General features: G+C 38.4%; 1 protein-coding gene across 1 annotated transcript in view; it reads left to right on the top strand.

Annotated features, from left to right (window-relative positions):
• The window catches only part of LOC127424664 (histone-lysine N-methyltransferase PRDM16-like), a 31,539-nt gene extending 9,372 nt beyond the window's left edge, over positions 1–22,167 (top strand). The window contains exons 8-14 of the mRNA XM_051670023.1: positions 1,118–1,287; positions 1,883–1,960; positions 8,115–8,284; positions 8,708–8,879; positions 13,904–14,125; positions 16,521–16,692; positions 18,904–22,167. Coding sequence (XP_051525983.1) covers positions 1,118–1,287; positions 1,883–1,960; positions 8,115–8,284; positions 8,708–8,879; positions 13,904–14,125; positions 16,521–16,692; positions 18,904–19,038 — 1,119 coding nt within the window. The 3' untranslated portion in view covers positions 19,039–22,167. The remainder of the gene's footprint in view (positions 1–1,117; positions 1,288–1,882; positions 1,961–8,114; positions 8,285–8,707; positions 8,880–13,903; positions 14,126–16,520; positions 16,693–18,903) is intronic.
• The last annotated feature ends 305 nt before the right edge of the window (positions 22,168–22,472 follow it).

Raw genomic sequence — 22,472 nt, forward strand, 5'->3', positions numbered from 1 at the left:
ATCTGGCCTCCATCAATGCTGGCCTACCTCCCCCAAATCCAAGCCTTCTCTCACTCTTTTTCCCCCTATCCACATCCCTCTTCACAAATGTCTTTATTCTGACTACTCTGTGTGATATCTATCTATCTATCTATCTATCTATCTATCTATCTATCTATCTATCTATCTATCTATCTATCTATCTATCTATCTGTCTGTCTGTCTGTCTGTCTGTCTGTCTGTCTGTCCGTTTGTCTGTCTATCTACAGTATATATGTTTGTCTGTCTGTCTGTACCTAAGAATACATAATTCCTGTGGAATGTCCAGGCTTATTGCATAAAATAGCTTTTTTCCACATTTATTTGTTTGATAGTACACTTTTTATTATATATAAATTTGTATTAGTGAAAACAATTGAAGATTTATCCAATTGTAATAACCATTGCAGCTTTTAAGAGGTTTGAATTCACCAAAAAAAAAAAAAAAAAAGAGCGTTATCAGAATTGTGATTGTCTGTGTTGATATTCAACTAAAACACTGACAGAATCAAGGTAATACTCAGACATGTTTAAATAAATTAAGACAGCGTCTGTCTCTGTGTTTATCCATATTCCAAAAGTAGGAAGGATGTAAGCTGCTTTTGGCCACAGAGCCACATAGCAAAGCCTTTGTTCTGTAAGAGGGGAAGTACTATCAGCGAGGGGTATCTTAAACTGCATTGTATGGTTACCGCTCACTGAGGTGAATGGCTCATTCAGACGCTTCTCTCTGAGATTTGTTGGGAACAAAGTAGGAGCCGGGGGCTCCCGGGGGGCTGCTCGAGTGACTGCCAATGTGCCATAGGTTAGGGAGGTCACTTTTGAACAGCACAATCAAGACTCGACCTTCTGATATATAACTTCCTCTGGCTTTCCATTCTATCTGGTTATGATGCAAAACTCCCAGGCTCTCTGTCAGAAATCCTCACCATTTCTGTTGTTCTGTTCCTCATGTATCTGCCCTAAACAAATACTAAATCTTATTTTCGTCCCAGATGAGCCCTAATCTCACACAAAATCAATTTGAGAGGAGATTCTGATTATACTGTGCATAAAACACAGTATTTGTCTATGAACTCTCCACATGTTCTCTCCTTAGGTGTCTGCCATGGAAAACATGACTGAGAAGTTGAAAAGCTTTAGTGCTCTGAAACTGAATGCTCCCAATTCCCTCCAGCACTCCTCACACCACCTCTTTAACTTCCGCTCCCCACCTCCCTCTCTCTCCGATGCTATCTTACGCAAAGGCAAGGAGCGATACACCTGCAGGTGAGCGGCACTCGTGAAACAGAAGAAAACACATTTGTTATTCTACAGCTAAAGTATATAGATAAGCATTGCTATAATTTTATTACAGTTATAGTTGCATCAACATACTGTAACCTAAATTGAAGATAATATAGAGAAGTAATGTTAGCTAATGTCATTAAATTGATTGTTATACAAATACAAATTCTGTCATCATTTACTCACTGTTTCAAACCCAAATGACTTTCTTTCTTCCATGAAACACAAGAAGAGATGGTAGGCAGAATGTTATCCTCAGTCACCATTCACATTCCTTGTATGGAAAATAAATGCCTTAAATGCCTGTCAAGTTTTTTTTTTTTTTTTTTTTTTTTTGGATGAGGGTGAGTAAACGATGACTGAATTTAAATTTTTGGATGAACTATCCCTTTAATTTAATTTTGTTGGCATAATTATAGTTTTATAGTATTTACATTAAAGTATAGTTGCTTACATTAAATATGATGTGATATTGTAATGTGTTGTATCTTTAAGTATGCTGTATCTAGAACTCTCTGTATATGAGAGATGTAGGTGCTGGGCGACTGTATCAAAGTCTGGTTTTCATCCTTTGCAGGTACTGTGGGAAAATCTTTCCCAGGTCAGCTAATCTTACAAGGCACTTACGAACACACACAGGAGAACAGCCATACAGGTAAGCCTCTCTGAGACCTACACACACACACACACACACACACACTCAGACAAACACACAAGTGCAGTATTGAAAGTAGAGTTTTTTTGGCCACATGCATACATTCAAGTAGCTTTACATGGCTTAGTACAAGGCCACATACTCAACAAACACAGACAGACTTAAATCCAAAGGTTCCACATCACTACATAATTTAAGATTTATTCCCATTATAGTGGCCCTAAAAAGTATTTCAACACTTAAGTCACACTTAATAATAATAGAAATTCTATTGCATTAGATAGAAAATATCAAACCAAGTGGCATCTGCAAACAAATGTTTCTAGACCTTTTTCTCAGAAATAACTTCCCTTTTTTAACATTTGTGCAATTACTTGGTGCCAACTGGTCCCAAGGTGATTTTTAGGGGTTGTATGAAGTCTGTTCCCCTCAAGTTCACACAGGTGTCCTAGCAGAGTAACCACAGGTGCAGTTTACCACATCAATTATGAACATGTTCCACCAACATTTGACAACCAAAAAGTGTCCAAATGCTTTGCATAATAATTGAACAGTATATCTATTGTTTTAGAATTTGGAACCTAACATCCCAGCTGCTTTTTATGACATGGTTTAATTGAAAAGTGTACTTACATTTCTTTAAAACAAATGGCACTTTGTTTTATATTTTGTTATTTAATGCAATGGCATTCATATGTTTTTAAGTGTGTAGCTTAAGTTTCCTAATACTTGTTGGCACCATTGTATGTGGTACCTGTTTTCATCAGAAAACACTTATGCTTGACATTCCCAGACAGAGATACACACAGACACATGGGGAAATGGACATGAAGAAATGGACAGATTTAGTCATGTGATCAGACATGAAGTATGTTCTGGTCATTCTGAGAAATTTGAGATAAAAGAAATTAAATACACGAGAGGCAGAGTGATCAAAAAAGAGAGAAGATTGATTCTCTCTGTGCAGATGTTTTGGAGGTATATAGAGCAAGCTCTGGACAATGTTGGCTGGTAATAGCACCCTGGAGACATTCATGCTCTGTTTATAGAAAGGCTTAATTATCATTGATTTGGCTTCTAACCAGCTGTGGAAAGTCCTCCTCTATGAGGGTGAGGGCACTTTGGGGCTTTCAATGTTTTAAGTGATATTTTGACCCAGAAAGGGCTAAGATGCGATAAGATTTTAACTGCTAAATACCTTTAAACTGTCTGTTTTCTTATCAAATTCAAGTAAAGATAATTTTTGAGAGAAAATCTAATTTCTATTAATTCTTGGTACAGTACCATTGCTCATATTTAGCTTAAATGATTTGAACGAACCCCTAAACCGAAGTATTAAGCTTTGGCATGGAACTTGTCCTGCACTATTTGGTTTATGGACAAGAATGATACCCAAGCAACCACCCAGCAACTGCATAGCAATCACCTAGCAACCACCCAGAACAACTGAGCAACCACATTTGCACCACTCACATTTTCTTCAGAAAATGTAAAAATGTTACAAATTTTACTAAAAGTGCTTTGAAGTTCTGTAACATTTACATGTTCACCCGAGTTTATTCTTTGCGTACAAATAAGGGTCAGACCAAATCAAGGCCCACTTTCAGTTCTACTAATCTACCATAGAGCCCTGCGAACGCACTCGACAAGATAAAGAGCCTCCTGTGGGACGCAAGCACTACATGCTTGGCTCATTCGCAACAATCCCCTGATTAGCTCATTTAGAAACAATTTACCCTAACAAATAGCAGACATCTTCAGAATCTCCCCGTCTTACTTTCGGCAAAAAGGGCAGAGTCAGGCCAATATCAGAGCAGGGCTGTGCTTGGCAGGCTTCATTGTAGAAGGTGATTTGCCTGCTGTAGATACTATCAGCTACTCTATGCAGCGAAATTGGCCCACTAGGTCTGACCATTGAAAAGACCCCATTCAGATTGTAACGCTTCATGTACAGTGCTAGTAAAAATGCAAAAAAGAACAGAGTTGAAGTAATTTAAAGTCCCCTTGGACTGGGTAATGAAAATAAACAAAATGGGGGGTAGAAAAGACTGGCTAAAAAAAACAAAAAAAACAAGGAACTTTGTCTTGGCATCTTACCATTCTCTATGATCCGTGATATGCAAGTCTGGTAAATGGGTTCATACAGACACACACACACATTTGCTCGCAAAATAAACTGGAACATGAAAAGGGGCCTGCATCTTGATTCTGAGCACTTGATGACGAGCGATTTTCCCAAAGCAATTAGCCCTGAAAGTCAACTTTGCAGCAGCCACAGAAGTCTAAGCGAAGCCGGCCACCCAACAAAAGAGGCACTGTCCACCAAACTCCTGACACTGCCCTGCTGCAATGTTTGTTTATCAGCACATTAAATTGATGTTCTCCTGCCTATTCTGGCCGGCCTGACATTGCAAACAAGCGAGCCACAGAGATCCAGCGATGGAAACCGAGATGTGGCTGTTATAGCACACACTCACACTGAGGCACAGACATGAAAGGACAGCTCATATCACATATAGCTTAAGTTGAAACAAACTTCTCAAAGCAGCAATTGATTAAGGCCAATCAGAACAGGGAAATGGGTGCTTCATTGCATATCACGTTTACAAGTCTGCAAGGAATATTTCATTGGCTTACTTGCAATGAAGAGGAAATCAATAATGGCAAAGCAATTAGCCACAAAAGAAATGATGGAAGTATTGTTTGCAAGGCAGCCACAGGCAAAAAATAATTCAGCTTTGAGAGGTGTTAGAATCAATATCTCACCACTGTTTACATATCTTCAAACAACATGATCACATGGGAGGTCGGCATGTTATTTTCAATACTTCCCTTACCCCAGGATCGGCCATATTATCCCAACTAACTGACTAAGTGCCATCTCCTATCAGACATTTTTGTGTCGGCTCCAACATGTTTAGCTTCCCCTGTGGCATGACCGGAAGCTTGGGAGGGTTCACAACTCGCTTTTTTCTGTCTTGTCAATGGATGCCTTGTTATGTTGTTAACCTTTTGTTTGTATTTAAGCCCTCATGTTAGCCATTGTCTCTTTTTAGGTATTGTTGGTGTAACGTCTTTGTTCATGATTATTGTATAGGCATTGCTCATAGTCAAGTCTAGTCAAATCTAGTCTAGTCTAGTCTAGCCTAATTTAGTTTATGTTGTGGTTATATTCTGTTTTGTTTTCACTTTGAACTCACATTTTGGATTTATCGCACTTTTTAAAATAAACTGCACTTGGGTTACACATTATCATCGTCTTCATCTCCTGCATGTCCTGCTCTGTAACGTTACAGAATACTCGAACTACAAAATGAACCCAGCATTTAAACTTCTGCGGTTACGCCAGGGCAATCGTCCCTTCGAGGACTACATGGCTGACTTTTGTTGAATTTGTCACTTGGTGGAATATAATGATTATTGCCCTCAAGGACATTTTCGTGCAGGCTTAAATGAGCCAGTCTGCTCCAGGATGCCTGGAGGTGGAGTCAATTGGACTCTTACCAAGTACATTGGTTTTGCCCTCCTTCTTAGTGGTTCGAAACACCAACTCTCCTACGGTAGCCACCACATCAAAGTTCACCACTACAGTCGCTATGTCAGAGTCCTCAGCCACTCTGACCTTGCCACCGTCCGAGTCCACCTCATCAGAGTCGCCTGCTACGGACCACGAGCCAGCGCCTATGCCTGCCACGGACTACGAACCAGCACCTGATGCGTCGGCCCTCCCAGAGCCAGCACCTGATGCGTCGGCCCTCCCAGATCCAGCGCCTGATGCGTCGGCCCTCCCAGAGCCAGCGCCTGATGCGTCGGCCGTCCCAGAGCCAGCGCCAGAAGCCTCGGCCATCCCAGAGCCAGCGCCTGAAGCCTCGGCCATCCCAGAGCCAGCACCTGATGCCTGGACTGTCCTGTCTGCCTCATCATGCCATGTTGTCACGCCTGCCATGCCAAGCCATTTTGTCTGATCCGCCAAGCCACCACATCTGACCCGCCATGCCAAACCACCACGCCTGACCTGCCTCCAGCGGCTCCGCCCTCTGGGTCTCTGCCTCCAGCAGCTCAGCCACCTGAAAGTACACCATGCCACGCCGTCTCATCAGCCTCGCCATTCTACGCCACCTCGTCAGCCTCGCCATACCCTGCTCCATGCTCCACAACCTGTCTTGCCAAGCCATGCTCCACGTCCGCCTGGTCCGCTCTGGTCTCCTGGCCGTCCACCTGGTCCACCCTGATCTTCTGTCGTCATCTCTGGTGCCCCGTGGTCTGCAGCCTCGTCTGATTCCCAAAGCCACCCCCCCCCCCAGCTCCCTATTGAACACCTGTTTTGTTTTGATTTATTGTTGGGCATTGGGAGCCGCCCGTAGAGGGGGGTATCTGTCAGGTTTGTGTGTTTTGTTCATGTTTTGAATAATGTTTTTGACTTCATGTCTTTTATTTTGAAATTAGTTTACTTCCTTGTCTGGTCATGTGTCTTTGTCATGTGGTTTCCTGTTTCCCTCATGTTTCATGTGTCTTATTCTTATTGGTCTTTGGTTTATTAGTCTTGTTATCTTGTTATCAGTTCTGTTCTGTTATTGGTCCTTATATTATTAGTTCTGTCTTGTCATTGGATGCCTTATGTTGTTACCCTTTTGTTTGTATTTAAGCCCTCATGTTAGCCATTGTCTCTTGTCGAGTATTGTTGGTGTAACATCTTTGTCATTGTTCATGATTATTGTTTAGTCATTGTTCATAGTCTAGTTTATTTTATTTTCTGGTTATATTCTGTTTTGTTTTCACTTTGAATTCACGTTTTGGATTTATTGCACTTTTTAAAATAAACTGCACTTGGGTTTCACATCGTCGTTGTCTTGATCTCCTGCCTGTCCTGCTCTGTAATGTTACAGTTTCAAAGAGACAAGTATATTATTATTATTTTTTTTTTTTTGGCAAAACTATTGTTGATAATCACTGCTGCTAATATTTTATCATTTCAATTATACAGTATGCCACTATATAACACATATTATATACAACAAAAGGCATTAAAGGAATATTCAGAGAATATTCCATTTGTGGCATAATATTGATTGAAATTGTAATAGTGAACATAATATTGACAAAAATTAATTTAGGCTCGTCCATCCTTTTCCTTAAAAAAAAAAAAAAAGAAAATCTGGGTTCCAGTGAGGCACTTACAATGGAAGTGAATGCAGGCCAATTTTTGAACGTTAATATTCACAAGACATAAACAATGTGTGTAAACATGATTTTAGTGAGATAAAATCACTTACTAACCTTTTCTGTATAAAGTTACAGCCAATTTTACAACTTAGTGCCATGACAATGTAATGTCAATGTAACGGGATCCAACTGGTATGTGACAGCTGTGCGGTATATGTAAACCTCACTCCCCTGGCCTCAAGAGGCACACTAGCGACTGATGCTAGGGGCTGTAACCTTTAGCCTCCTCGTTAGCACGCCCACCTCCCATGCCGGCTGATGCCGGTTCAAATCCCGCTCGGAGCAGGTCGAGCAGGACCAATTACATCAACAAACCCTAAAACCCTAAAATGACTGTAAAAATTACGATTTAAACAACATTACAGCTCAAATAATACATGAGTTTTAACAGAAGAATTGATGTGTGCTTTCATAAAATTATAAGCTTCACATTTCTGCCTTTGAACCCTCCAAAAATTGGCCCCATTCACTTCCATTGTAAGTGCCTCACTGTAACCTTGCTTTTTGCTTTTTTTAAAGAAAAGGAGGGATGAGTTGGAATTAATTTTTGTGGTAATCAACATTGTCACAATTGCTGTCGGTTGAGCTTGTATTGAACCCGGAATATTGCTATAAAGTTATAATATTTCAAAACACCACTGAGAAGACATTTTTAATTATTATTATTTAGGGTTTTAGGAGGTTAGGGGAATCCTAATTAAATATATAATAGTGATTGGTATGCATGAATATGGCTTTGTGCAAAAGTTACCACAGATAACTACAGTAGATGCCTTCATTGTGTCTTGAAACCTACTGAGCAGTCTGTATACCAACTTTGCGTTTTTGGGCATCATAGGCACTTTGATGCTTTTGAGACACAGCCGATGCATATACTAAGCCAAAAACCTTATCTAAGATCTTTGTTTTTCTCTCTGTTCCTCTCACACAGATGTAAATACTGTGACCGATCGTTCAGCATCTCCTCCAACCTCCAGCGACATGTTCGTAACATTCACAACAAGGAAAAACCTTTCAAGTGCCACCTTTGCAATCGCTGCTTCGGTCAACAGACTAATCTGGACCGCCACTTAAAGAAACATGAACATGAGAATATTCCAGGTAAAATATATCTCCATGCTCACTTGAAACCTTAGTATGGTCACATGATTCCAGAGGAAATTAAATCTATGATGTTATTTTTATCATTTAAAAGCCATTAATAATTAGAGTGAATTCAGGTAAATTGGGTAACGTTTTGACAGTCATCTTAATGAAAAAAAGTTGCAAAATTGACCAAAATCTTATTTGTCTCCTTCCAACCAAAATGAATACATTTTTTATTAATAAACAATAAATGTAAAAAAAAAAAAAAAAAAAGTATAAATATGCAAAAAGTGTCTGGCAAGAACACATGTTGTTGACATGGTTACATATCTTTACAGGAATTATTATTATTTTTTTTTTTAGACTAACATCAGCGAGACTCTTTGTAGTTTAACTAGTTAATTATTTCTGTAAAATTATTTCTTTTTTTCATTGTAGTGAGTCAGCAGTCTGGGATCCTCTCGAATTTAGGAACAACTATTTCCTCACCGAACTCTGAGTCTGACAATCATGCACTTTTGGATGAGAAGGAGGACTCATATTTCTCAGAGATCAGGAACTTCATCTCCAACAGTGAAATGAACCAGGCATGCAGCTCCTCAGAGAAAAGGTACAAGCACTCACAAACACTCACATAATTACAGTATGTGCACACACATGCATGCTCATATGGTGTTTTGAAGCTATGGCAACACACCATACAACCTGTCGACCAGTGGTTCTCAACCCATTTGACAGTGAGGAGTAAAAAAACAACTGTAAATGCAAATAATAAAATGTGCATAGTTAGGATAGTTAGGATGTTGAAGCCTGTGTTCAATCAAACTTTATGGTATTTCAGCACAAATTCAACTGCCACTTGATTGAAGCTAGCCATATTATACTGATGCCAAGATGGAAAGACCTATCCAACAAAATGAACTAAATTGCAGCCTATGGTGATATTTATGCATTTCAGTGTTTGATTTTTTTCGAACTTCTATAGCCTACGATAAACACTTTTGATACTGTCAGGTCTGAACCAAAACAAGTTGAGAGCCACCCCAAGAATTTCATAGTGAGAAATACCGTAAAGCTGTTGTATACACTGCTGTAGTGTCAGATATGCTCTGTTGTGAAGCAGAGGTCTGGCCTCTAGTGGAAGACTGCGGTACTGATTCACTCTGAGCAGCTGTGTGTGTGGCGGCATCCATTACACCCCTCGCCTTCAGGCAGCAGAGAGAGGTACAGGACATCTGAACGAGTCATTTCACCTTCTCTGAGTTCTGTTCTGCATTAAGCCCAGCAAGATACACATCAGGGAGCACATTCAAACGTCTTATGAAAACACCAAACAAAGCTCATTACTGCCAAATACGAGAACCGTCAGCACGCTTGTCTGTGTGTGGCCAGGTTCACATTGCTTTAGAGTTTGGTTTAGGTGCCGAGGAGATTGATTCGCACAGACAAGTGTGTACGAACAGATACAGAGCCAAACACACGAATTCTTTCTTGGACGTGTAATGGTCCTCCTCAATTTTGCCAGTTCCTCATAAGGCCAGTGAAGAACCGATGCCTCTGCCTTGTCGCATGAAAGCTCTGGTGTGGGCTTGATTGCCATCTGGGATCAATAGCCCTGTCCTGACTCGTACAAGCAGGTCTGGCATTTTAATATCTGTAATTCAAATAAGTGCTCTGTTTTGTCTCTCTGCAAATCGGCCTCACCGAAACACCCGGTTCAAATGGACAGACAGCTGCACTATTCCCCAATGCGCTCATGCATCTTTTTCATTACGTTTTTACCCTTTCTTTCTCACTTTCTGTCAGTCTTGTGCAACCAGACCATGGTGGAAAGTTTTAATTCTCCTTTTAATTTCTCCTTCTCTCTTTCTTACCCTGTAGGATTTATAAAAATAGCAACTGAGATTTCTTTAATATCTCATTTGTTTCTTTTAGACAGCAATGATATTAAATGGAGAGCATATGAAAACTTATGTTTCTCAACAATCTCACATACAGTATATCTAATCTAGAGTTTCAGAACAGAACTCAACAGTGTCTCAAATATTACTCAGATTCGCAAAAATTCCAAAGGTCAGAGATCTCACCATCAACTTTTGTTAAATTCTTCCAAAGCCAAACTATATTTTTAGGAGATACATCTGAGACAAGTTGGTACTTAAATGAGACATACGTAACTGAGAACTTCATTATCTGAGCTATGCTGTCCACATTCAATTTATAGTTCTATAATGTTACTTTATATCAACAATTATCTCATATATGTCTAATTAAGTTTCTCCAAAGGAATATTAGGAGAAACAAATAAGACAAGTTAACACTTAAATGAGACATAATTGAGAACTCCATTATCTGAGCTGTACTATCAACATTAATTGTATAGCTCTATACTGTTACTTTGTGTCAACAGTTGTCTCATTTGTGTCTATTTTACATTTTCCTAAGGAATTTTAGCAGAAACATCTGAGACAATGAGACATAACTGAGACCTTCATTATCTGAGCTATGCTGTACACAGCTCTGCACTGTTTTCTTAATCAACATTTTTTTATTAAAATTGTCAACAAGATGTGTGTCTATTTTTAATACTAAAAAGGAATTTAAGGAGAGACATCTTAGACAAAGATGACACTTAAAAGAGACATAAATGAGACCATTATCTGAGCTATGTTCTCCACGTTAACATATAGTCCTACTTTGTCAACAATGGTCTCATTTGTGTAAATGTTATTTCTTCTATGGAATTTTAGCAGATACATATGAGACAAAGTTGGTACTTAAATGAGACATCATTGAGAACTCCATTATCTGAGCCGTGCTATCCACAATAATTGTAAAGCTCTGCGCTGTTTTTGTAAATCAACAGTTATCTATTACAACTGTCAACAAGATGTGTGTCTATTTTTATTTCTTGTAAGGAATTTTAGGAAAAAAACATCTGAGACAATGTTGGCACCTAACTGAGAACTCCATTAGGTGTCTGGAGTTCTGATAGAGCAACCTCTGAGCAGTAAACTTTTCCTCTGGTTACTCCTGCTTTCTTTTCTTCCTTGAGTGGCAGTGGAAAAAGAAGTGATCTGTTCTTCCAGACTTCACCATCTACAGAGTGAGGCATGATGGGGGTTTCCTCACCGCTGGGTTAATGGTGTTTCAAAGAGTGTGCGTCTGGTCTGTCTGACTTTGACTGTCAGTTTGAGTCTGTAGGGGCTGAGGGCTCAAGACAGACCCGCAGGTTTACCCCTATCGGGGGACCCTCACATTGAGACATTTATCTTTGCGCTGCATTGATGGAGCCCCCTCCCTTGCAGCTAACGCAAACAACGCTCTGACATGTTTAGACTGAGAGACAAAGCACAGGTCTGTGGCAGGACTGCCGCTGTCTCCCACGTGGCATGGACTTTCTCTCAGGCCAGGGCAAATTTGATTATGGGATATTTAAGCATGATGGAAAATGGGAAACAAGCAGTTCTTCTTGTCCTTTTTTTGTAAGTAAGCCTACACCTCACATAGCTTAACCACCCACCTTACGACCTACCCCCCTCCTCCCCTCCTGGTGCACTCGACATTCGTCTGCATTGATAGAAGTTTGTTTTAGAGCAGTGAAGTGAAAATGACTTTGGTGGGGTATGTCCAATGACATCATAAGCTTGCGAGAAGCCGAAACGTTTGGAAAAAGAGAGGTAGTGGAATGACGTGGTGCTGATAGCTGCTTTGCAGAACCGTTTTCTCTGGAACTCAGTGGCACTGAGACAAACTATGATGATTGCTCCTGACCTGTCTCGTTCGCTCTGTCTCGTCTCTTCAAAATTAGCCAATTCATCATTGCTGCGTTCGCAAGAAATGTCTGTCATTAATTGCGAAACCTGTGTTTGTCATTCGTGGATCTGTGTTTTCGAGCTCATGCCAGGCAGGGGAATTACTGGCCAATCCAAAATGATGGATGGCAACCCAGAGAGTGGCAAAGCACTGATATTTGGCAGTCAGATTATGATGAGAGAATTACCACAGTGGACTCTGAGAGTGAAAATAGCTTAATTTCTATCCAATATTTTGGGGTGGCATAGTAAGTTGTCATGATTGTCTAAAAGTGCAAATTCTGTAGCGTTTATTGGGGGGCATAATAAACACCAATGCCTGAGTCTATCAAAGCTCTGAGGTGTCGCTAGGAATCTTGCATCATGAAGATCTAACTATATGTAAAAGAGTTCTGAATATATGTAACCACACATTCAATGCACATACTTGTGTTTCCAGATTGAGTAAGAAATATTTTTTGTTACTGCTAACCTGTTCAGTTCGAAAGGTTTTTCAAGACTGATTCTCGAGTTGGTAGAAATCCAGACAGCAAAAACACAGTTGATAGCTTTGAACTTAAAATAAAATCAGAAAAAGTCAGAAAATATGGGATCTTTTTGTCTGAAACGGATGCAATGTTTCCTTAAAACAAATTCTTCGCTGTTTAGAAATAAAAAAGTTTGATGTAGTATGTAGTCATATGAATGCATTATTCACAATGCAAAGCTCCCACCCTAGTCCACCCAGACCATTTACTGAAACTAAGAAAAGTCATCCAAACTACAGGCATATAACACACTAATGGCAATTTAGTACTCAGCATCTTGTCAGAGGCATTTTTACTAATTTCGTATGCAGAGATTGGCCAATCACAACAGCCTCCTGGTCTTATAGAAACACGTTACTACTTGTTCCTACTCCTACCTTTTTTGTGAAATTGCTTTTAAATGAATCGTTGTATTCATCGCAGCCTGTTTCCTGCTGAAATGAACACTAGAGGTGCTAACTTTTATTCACTTTCACACAAATCACCAGTAAAAAGGCAGATTATCTGTTCATAAACAATTGTTTTTCACCCTGTTCCTCACACAATGCTATCTTATGACATCTAAACACTTTTACCATAGTGCATAACTTGTAAGGTGATACATTTAAACGTTTGCATTAGGTAATCAAGTACATTTACAAGCATGTTCGAATGTGATTAAATTGCACGGTAGCTCAACTGATAATGCATTGCACTTGCAATTCAATGAGTGGGGTACGAGTCCTGGAGGGCACGCAAGTCAACATGTGAGCCGAAAGTGTCAAAGAAACACCACAAAATGACGTAATTCCTTCAACAATTGCATTTTTTATCTTACAACTGTTTTTTATGACACTATCAGTTAGGTTTAAGGTTTAGGGTAGGGAGTTTGGTTTTGCTGATTTAAAGCATGATAATGAATTAACCTAAAAATCTGTTTTGGGGAACTTGTGTTTAGTGCTACTTCATGGACATATCACTTTGGAACTGCCGCAATTTGTTTAAGGAACCTTGTAATTTAGCCAAAATTTTGCCACAGACACAGACAGTTCAGAGACTTGCACTACGTACATGTATGAATCTCAAAGGTAACATAGTGTCAAAGAGAAGGTGGAAAATAGTAACGAAAAACTAAATTACATTTGTTTTTGATGCAAGAAACCATGACTAACATGTAATTTATGTAAAAGTGATGCATCCTATCAATGATCTGGTGCATCCTATCATTGATCTGAATATGCCACAAAAATAGAAGGCACAGAAGCCACAAACCAGCAAGACTCACGTGACTCATGTTTATGTGATCAATACAGGACAGAGCTGACAGAAGAAGAGCATCCTCAGAGTCACACTCTCACTGCCTCCAAACTGGAGGAGGAAGAAGAGGAGATGGAGGGAGACGATGAAGATGAGGAAGGCTCTTTGACAGAAAAGTCACAGGATGAGACGGCTTCTCCCGCCACTATGGTGCAGGGCACTTACGAGGACGAAGAGGAACCGACCCCTCTCCCGATGTCTTACGAAAACACGGGCAGGTCAGCAAAACACTTATTTTTCTATTTGCGAAGCACTAAAATAAAGCTATATTGACTCAAAGGAACACTCAACCATTTTACAAGATACATGAATTAATCCAAACTTTCTCCACCAATTGCAATATCGCTTTCTTATAAAGTTCAAAGGTTATAGTGTAAAAAGGAATAAACGTTGATTGAGTGTTCATGAAAGAAGATCTGTATTGCATGGAATAACAACTACAGTATAGATATCACACATAGGGCTGGGTAAAAATATTGATTTTCCAATTAATCGCGATCTTCATTTGAATGATTACAATATCAATTCTTAAAATCGCAAGATAGATATTTAACTCTGTGCACATCCCTCTAAAACCCTCTATATGCGGCCAAATTTCGCACTATGTGACAAAAAATGTCTGTGATTACCCACTGGCGGGTACATTTTCAGATTTCACTCACCATGATTGAGTGGTATAGTGGTGAAGAAGTTTAGCACTGAGATCCTTTCATTGCATGTTAAAAGTATTTTGTTTGGTTTGACTCAATCCGTGCTATGTGTGTTCAAAGATAAGATCCACGCAATCCATTTGTCATTGAATAATGTTTCTTTAAATGCTGTTTCTGTTCTTTACAGCCAGTTGTTGTTCAAAAACAACAAAAATAGAAACTAGAAATATTTCATTCTAATCACTCATAGCACGGATGCTTTAAAGAAGTTGTGTAACTCCACTCTCATTAATATGTGCTCAACTGAAACACTTCTATGAGGCGCTCGCTGAACTTTTTCCCCCAGTCTGGAATGCCCAATTCCCACTACTTAGTAGGTCCTCGTGGTGGCGCGGTTACTCACCTCAATCTGGGTGGCAGAGGACAAGTCCGCACATCTTATCACGTGGCTCGTTGTGCATGACACCGTGAGACTCCGCATGTGGAGGCTCATGCTACCCTCCGCGATCCATGCACAACTTACCACGCGCCCCATTGAGAGCGAGAGCCACTAATCACGACCACGAGGAGGTTACCCCATGTGACTCTACCCTCTCTAGCAACCGGGCCAATGTGGTTGCTTAGGAGACCTGGCTGGAGTCACTCAGCACACTCTGGATTTGAACTCGCGACTCAAAGAAAACTTGCTCGGAAAACTTGGAATTATGGAAATGCTAAAATGTGACCAAAATGATGGCCAAAATGTTCAATATAATTAGTAAAATTAATATTTTTGTAATGTACTAAGTTAGAAGGTCCCCAGTACAATTAACAGCATTAGCTTACAGAGAATTTATTTCATATTTAAGCAAAATGGACATTCTAAGTCAAAGACATAAAGAGATTTCGAATTAATCGAAATCGGAATCGAATGAAATCTAATAGAATCGAGAGCTTGTGAATCGGAATCGAATTAAATCAATACATTTGTATCAATACCCAGCCCTAATCACACACATTATCATCATTATCAGGCAGCACAAGAACAATGGGCCAACAACAGGATTTTCAATTTGAAGTAGATTTCATTAATAAAAATGTAATTGATTCACATTCATTCAGTTGAATTAAAAATGGGCTACTTTGTCCAATATTTGTGTGTGTGCTTAGTCTTGTGTGTGTGTGTGTGTGTGTGTGTGTGTGTGTGTGTGTCATTAGGAACATGCTAATGTCCAACTTTATTCAAATCAGTTATGATTCAAGGTGAAATGTGTACCATAGTGTTTGCCACTTGTTCTGTGATGTCTTGTTGTCTGTAATTCCTCTTACAATAATTAACACAACTAATAAGCAATTAATCATCTGTCCGTTTACATGTTAAAGCATTTCAAACAAAAAACGAATACAGTATGCTGCAGTTGTGCACCCATCCAACTCTTGAAACTATTGAGTGTTCATTTGTTAATGTTGCATTTTCATTCACTGTTCCATTGTCCTCACCCAGAAAATTACAACTGCTGGATTACCACTGAATTGTTTCAACAATTGGTCATTTTATTCAAGGCAAAGAACAGCTTAAACCAGCCTAAAATGGTTTGCTGGACTAAGCTGGTCTCCCAGCCTGATCTGATGACAAGTGCCCAAAACCTATTAAAACCAGCAAACCAGACCAGCCTTACAAGTTTAAGCTGGGAAAACAAGCTTCTTGTTATGTTTTCTCTGTAGAAAGGGATCTCATTTAATTTTGCATGGACAGAGCGATGGATAGAGTTCTTGACCATAAATGTCACCCCAAGCCCATTTGTTTTGTGCTCTCATCTGTCAGTATGATAAACACCCAATTTTTTTTAATGCCCCTTCACCATCTCATTCTCCTCAAACGCATCCAGTTTCGATATTTAGACTCAAGTTGTGACTGGGCTAACCGAGGGTCCCCTCCCCTGTCCACACTCCTGGCCCTTTCCCCCTCCCCTTCCTGGTACAGGTGTATTGAGGAGGATGCAGGCCTATTAGATCTGGAACCTCTGGCTGGTTTCCCCAAAAACCTGGAATTCCATAAAGCTGGCGAGGAGCCCTATGACATTAAAGACATTTTTAGCACCTCGGTAGAGTCGGAGGTGCTGAAAGAAACTCTATTCAGACAGGCTAAAACCCAGGTATGTGACTGTACCTGCTCCATAGAACCATTGCTATGCCATGAAGTGAGCTCATGTCTTTGCTTATTACTCAGACATCAAAAAAAGGAAAGACATTTAAAGAGCATGTTTTTGAAAATGAAGAATTCCTTTAAAAACTCAGGATTTCTTCTTGGTTTAGATTTTACAATAGTCCAGGTTTCCAAAGTTCAGGTATATGTGTATATATATATATATATATATATATATATATATATATATATATACACACACACACACACACATTTTTAGGGCTGTCAGTCTTTTAAAAAAAATTATTGTTTACAATTTTGTATAAAATTTATTCATTCATTAATACAAATTAATTAATGTGCCAATTAATTTATTGAATTAATTGCAATTTATCACACATAACAATATTGACTTAAAAAGCCCTCAAATAAAGATAATTTAGTATAAAATTATTAAAATAATTATACAATTAATAAGTAGACAATATATAACTATTATAATTCAGATCATTCAAGTATATTACATCATATACAAATATTGTGGCAACAGACAAACATTCTGACAATATGTAAAGTTGAATAGAAGTCAAAATATTGTTTGGTTGGTTTTTTTTTTTCATATCGTTGAACATTACTCTATTATTGGCCTACTTCCGTCTGCGCTATTTTCAATTGTTGGTCTTTGTACTTGAGCGCCTGAAGGATGCTTTTAAAGCATCTTACTTTGGTTGCGTCTCATCTCAATGTTTTCAGCATCTCTAGTCATAAGCAGCATGTTTTTGTGATGCTGTGTCAAGTGAAACTTCAAAAAACATGTCTCAGAATCCCCGCATTCTGTTGTCCTCTGGCCAGCTGTTTTTGAGCACAAGCTGCCTGTACAGCTGGAGTTGCGCTGACTGCCCCCTACTATCACAGATTTGCAAAAAATTAAATCAAGGCGGTACATCAAGCTTGAATTTCTCTTTTGGTTGGAACATTTCTAATTACCGAATTTACGCATGATTAACAAATTGCATTAATTCTTTTAATGTGTTATTTTTTCATATAATTAATCAAACTAAATTAACGTCGACAGCCCTAAAAATTATATGCATTTTGAAATGTCAAATTGCTATGTTAAATAAAACAATAATATGATAAAAAATAACATTATAAGTATTTGCACACATGTGAAGATGTTGTGAAATTCATTATAATTATTAACTTTACATAAAATCTCACGGGTGTACTTCAAGTTAAAAACGTTCGGCAATAGTACATACACAAAAAAACAGTTGGGAACCCATGCAGTATTTGTATAACCCAATTATTGTGATTTTCATTTTGTCATCTAATATTTTTAATAAATAATATTTTCACTACAACTCTATATTAATTGAATGACATTAACATAACTAACAGTATTATCTTTCTTTATCACTGCACCATTTATTATCTTTGAAATTGTCCTCTGGTCCAACATAGTCTCATGACAACTTGTAATAATTCATACGAGATGGCGAAATTGTAAGATATTGTATGACTTGACTCATATGAAAAGGTACAACTTTTATTCCCATGGAAACCAAAATTAACAAATAGAATTAAAAATCGATACAATACAGGCATGAAATTGTAGCTAGCCTATCCAACACTTTACTTTAAGAAATGAAACATTTGTGGACAAATTTGGTTCCTTATTACATTACATTTTTAATGCAATAATGCTTTCCTCGTCTCATTCCAAGCCCTGATGTTTTCTCTCTTCCATACACAAATGTTATTTTCCAACTAAAATCATGGTTCGGTTTAGGGTTTGGGGAAGGGTTAGACTTTATGGTTAAGTTTAGGTTTGTGGTTAAAATTAGGAAAAATTGTGTTAACATTTTTTGCTGGTTTGTTTATTTTTGTCTTTGGGAGTAAAAGTTGATCTTTTTGTACAAGCTAACTCATTCGATTTCGCCATCTCGTACTGTTATTGTGACTTGTCATGAGACCGGGTTGTCTCAACATTTCATGTGGTTTTGTTACATGTTTTATGTGCGATCTCAATAATTAGTTTTGTGTTAAATATTGTCCAGCTACCGGATGCTTATGAATCCCCCATTTGAAGGACTGTATTGCAATGTTTATAGTACCCTCAATACATATTTATGAGTATACAGTACATCAATTCATATACTAAATAAAGTAGATATATGTTATGGCTCTGAGATTGACTGTTCTCCTTTTCTTCACCCAGGCTTATGCAATGATGCTCTCTCTGTCTGAGAACAACAATCTGCACGCACCCTCCCAGAACTCCTTGGATGCTTGGCTCAACATGGGAGGAGGGTCTTCAGAAACGAGCTCCTTTCACCCCCTCAACAACATCTGAGAACACGAACAATGCAAAAGAGAAGTCAGAAATGAAAGGAGAAAGATAGAGAGGAAGAAAGAGCTTGTGAAGACCAATGATGCCACAGTCGATCCACCACTATGTGCGTAAGAAAGGAAGGGCTGTAGAGATAGCAGACCGCACTGTTGAGTGAAACAGACACAGGATCCAGTCACAGATGGGAGATTTTTATTCCACAGCTGAACAACAGGAATCAAATCATCAATTCCCAGCTAAACACATTTTCGGTCTAAAACTAGACACAATAGTGATGTTCTCTCCTCAGCAGCTCAAAACCAGAGGGGATACTGCATTTGAATGACTCAAAAAATCACCTCGTTTTCAATTATATGCATTCAACAGACACTGCTATCAAGGCTTATATGGTTTATCAAACACACAAAAAATCCATGTTCACGTAGAAGCCCGCGCTGTGTTGGGTGGTGGACATTTCAACAGTTTCTATACAGCGTTCCATCCTCAAGTTGCTCTTGTTCAAAGGTTTCCTTTAAATGAACTCACAGCTGAAGTCTTAGGTCATTAGAGTACAAATAAACATTCATTTTAATGGCAATAGAAGCACTTAAGCCCATAACTAGCATGCTAACTTCGCCCTGAGGCTGACCGCCATTTGAACGCCACCATCAAAATGTCTATGCTGGAAGTCACTGGGATACGTTGTGACTTTTTTGTTTAAGCCACACACTTTTGAGTCGTCCCTTCAACCGTAAGAGCAGGCACATGTTCACGCGATATATCACGCAGCATGGTTGTTCAAAGTGTATAGCATCATTGTCATTGTAATTATCGTTATGGTTCGTATTTTAGCTGTATAAAGGCCTTTAGACCAAACTGAAAGTTTGTTTTAAAGAGTTAAATTATTCTCCAGTGGGGGTAATTGGAATATCTTTCCTCCTTCGTATTGAATTCAATAATATTATACATTATTTGTATGTGATTTGCTCCTCAGTAAACAGTATTGTTTCTTTTCAGGCACATCTGTGCTTAAATGTTAATATAAATATTTAGTGAAGGACCAAATTTGTACAATATTGTTGTATGATGTACAAAATAAGTTAACAGTTCGTAGCAGAGAGTGTTGTGTGCCAAATAACCCCCTTTCCTTTGACAATCATTGAGTGATCGCCTCCACTGTTAGTAGTTTTTCCTCTGTTGTTGATTACTTAGATTGATGAGTGTTTGCCTTTTATTTATTTTTAATTTGTATTTTTTGTTTGATTTTTGGAATAATGAAAAATGAAGAAGAAAAAAAAAAAACGTTTTACCCACTCTTTTGAAGGAATGAAATTACTGAAATATTTCATCACAGAGCAACAAGTTTGCCAATATAAGTGTTTCATTTATCAGCACGTAAGACATTAAATGTGTCTATGAAATCTGGTTTATGATACATCTGTTCAGCCATTTAGAAATGTAGAAAATGTGTGATTTAAAAAAGAAAATGGTTGGCATCCTTGAATCAAATGTTTTGATTAAAACATCAGGTTACTCAAAAAGAGGGGCATTATATGTTGACCTTTTTACACAGTCAAACATCAAACATCATCATAAAGACAGTGCAGTGATTCAACCAGTATATCTGATTCAAAGTGCACGTTTCAAATGTCCCATTTGTTTGGAAAGAGCCATTTTCATCAGGTGGTCATAAATATCACAAACAATAAGCATTTGCATCAACTACATTTGAACAGTCACCGAAAAGACACCACAACTGAGGCCACATCCACGCAAACCCGTTTTCGGTTTCCAACGTTGTTGTTTTCCAAAGTATGCGGTAATGTAGAGCGTTTTCGAAATGCTCCATTTTTGGTGGAGGAAAACGCCGTTTGAAGCATAGAATTAGCATAACCAATGCGTTTACCAACGAAAACGTATTTTAGTGTGGATGTGGCCTGAGAGGGCCACAAAGGGATCGCCATCAAATGGTGAGCAGCCACAGTTAACGTTCATAAGAACAGAGCTTTCTGAGAGACACCAGACCCATGAATACACGTTTGAGTCCTCATCTAACTCCTCTGAACTGTGAAGCCAGCGAATGAATCGTAAACAACTGAATGCATATTTATGAATGTGTAGAGTAGATTTAAAATGTAGGTTATAAGGCAAACTTCCTCTGAAAGTTACCTTCTCGTGAATGTCTTTTTGGGGACTTTTTTGGTCAGGAATTTATACCTTTACTACTACTCTCCTCACAGCCTTCTGTTGGGATTTTTAAAGACTTTAAACACTACCCAGAGAGCACCACATACTCTGGAATCATAGAGCCCACCCTTGTCATACCTAACACATACTGCCTAGATCATGATTTACATATGAGCTCTTATATTAGTACTGGTTTTAATGTCATTTTTGAAGCAAGGCTGGTTTTAACAAGCACTTTAAATCATAGGTCAAAAACTGCAAAGAATATTCAAGCTTTGTCGGAAGAACTTGTCATTCAGGAACATTAGGAATACTCTATTTCTACGGCAGACACAAACCACACCAGATGCATTTTACTGGCCGGGAATTTTCTGGATCACACAGTGAAACAACTTGGAGCACCAGGTGGCGCTCTGTATCTTCTTACCCTATTTCATACTGTATCGTCTCACTATGTCATTTACTCAGACCCTTGAGAAAGAAGTCTTGTTTGATGCATAGAAATGCTGGGGATGCAATGGAATTGTGAGTTTGGAGAGAGTCATGTCACATACTACTGTACTTAGCAAGCGCTGTAGATGGAGAAGAAAGTGACCCACATTGTTAAAATTATCATGGACAAATGGTCAAACAATGAACTGAGTTATTATTCTTGACCCACTGTTACATCAAAAACAAATGTATAATATCGAAAACCATAGATTACATGGTTTCTTAAAAAAAAAAAAAGTGTATAGAATTAAAAAAAAATGAATAAGAATGATGACATTGCATATGTCCGAAACTTCACTTAAAACATGGGTTTGGAAATACATGGTGCTTGTTTAATTTGGATCTTTGGAGTTGTATATTGCTTCTGTTATGTTTATTAAAAGATATTGTGCATGATTTGTGTTTTAGAGGTCATAATGGTGTCCATTTGTGAAATGTGTATCTTAAATTAAAAAGTAAAAAAAATAAAAAAAATGTAAAAAACAAACAAACAAACAAACAAACAAACAAAAAAACAGATCCTGATTAAAAAAAAAAAAAAAACAATTACAAATTTGTAGATGCACTTATTGTACATGTGGTTAGGTTAGCTAGTTTGACTTTAAGTCCTGTTTACTGCCTTAAATCCAATGGGCAGATGGTAATTGAACTGAACAATATGCTTGTGGGAGAGAAATAATGACAACATTTAAGGATGGTAGAATAATACTGAAAATTCTGAAGTTGTTTTTTCGATGCTTGTGATTACTTAAGATGTACTTTAGAGCAATTTCATGGAA

Source organism: Myxocyprinus asiaticus, chromosome 33, assembly GCF_019703515.2.
Source record: "Myxocyprinus asiaticus isolate MX2 ecotype Aquarium Trade chromosome 33, UBuf_Myxa_2, whole genome shotgun sequence".
In the NCBI taxonomy this organism is placed as follows: Eukaryota; Metazoa; Chordata; class Actinopteri; order Cypriniformes; family Catostomidae; genus Myxocyprinus; species Myxocyprinus asiaticus.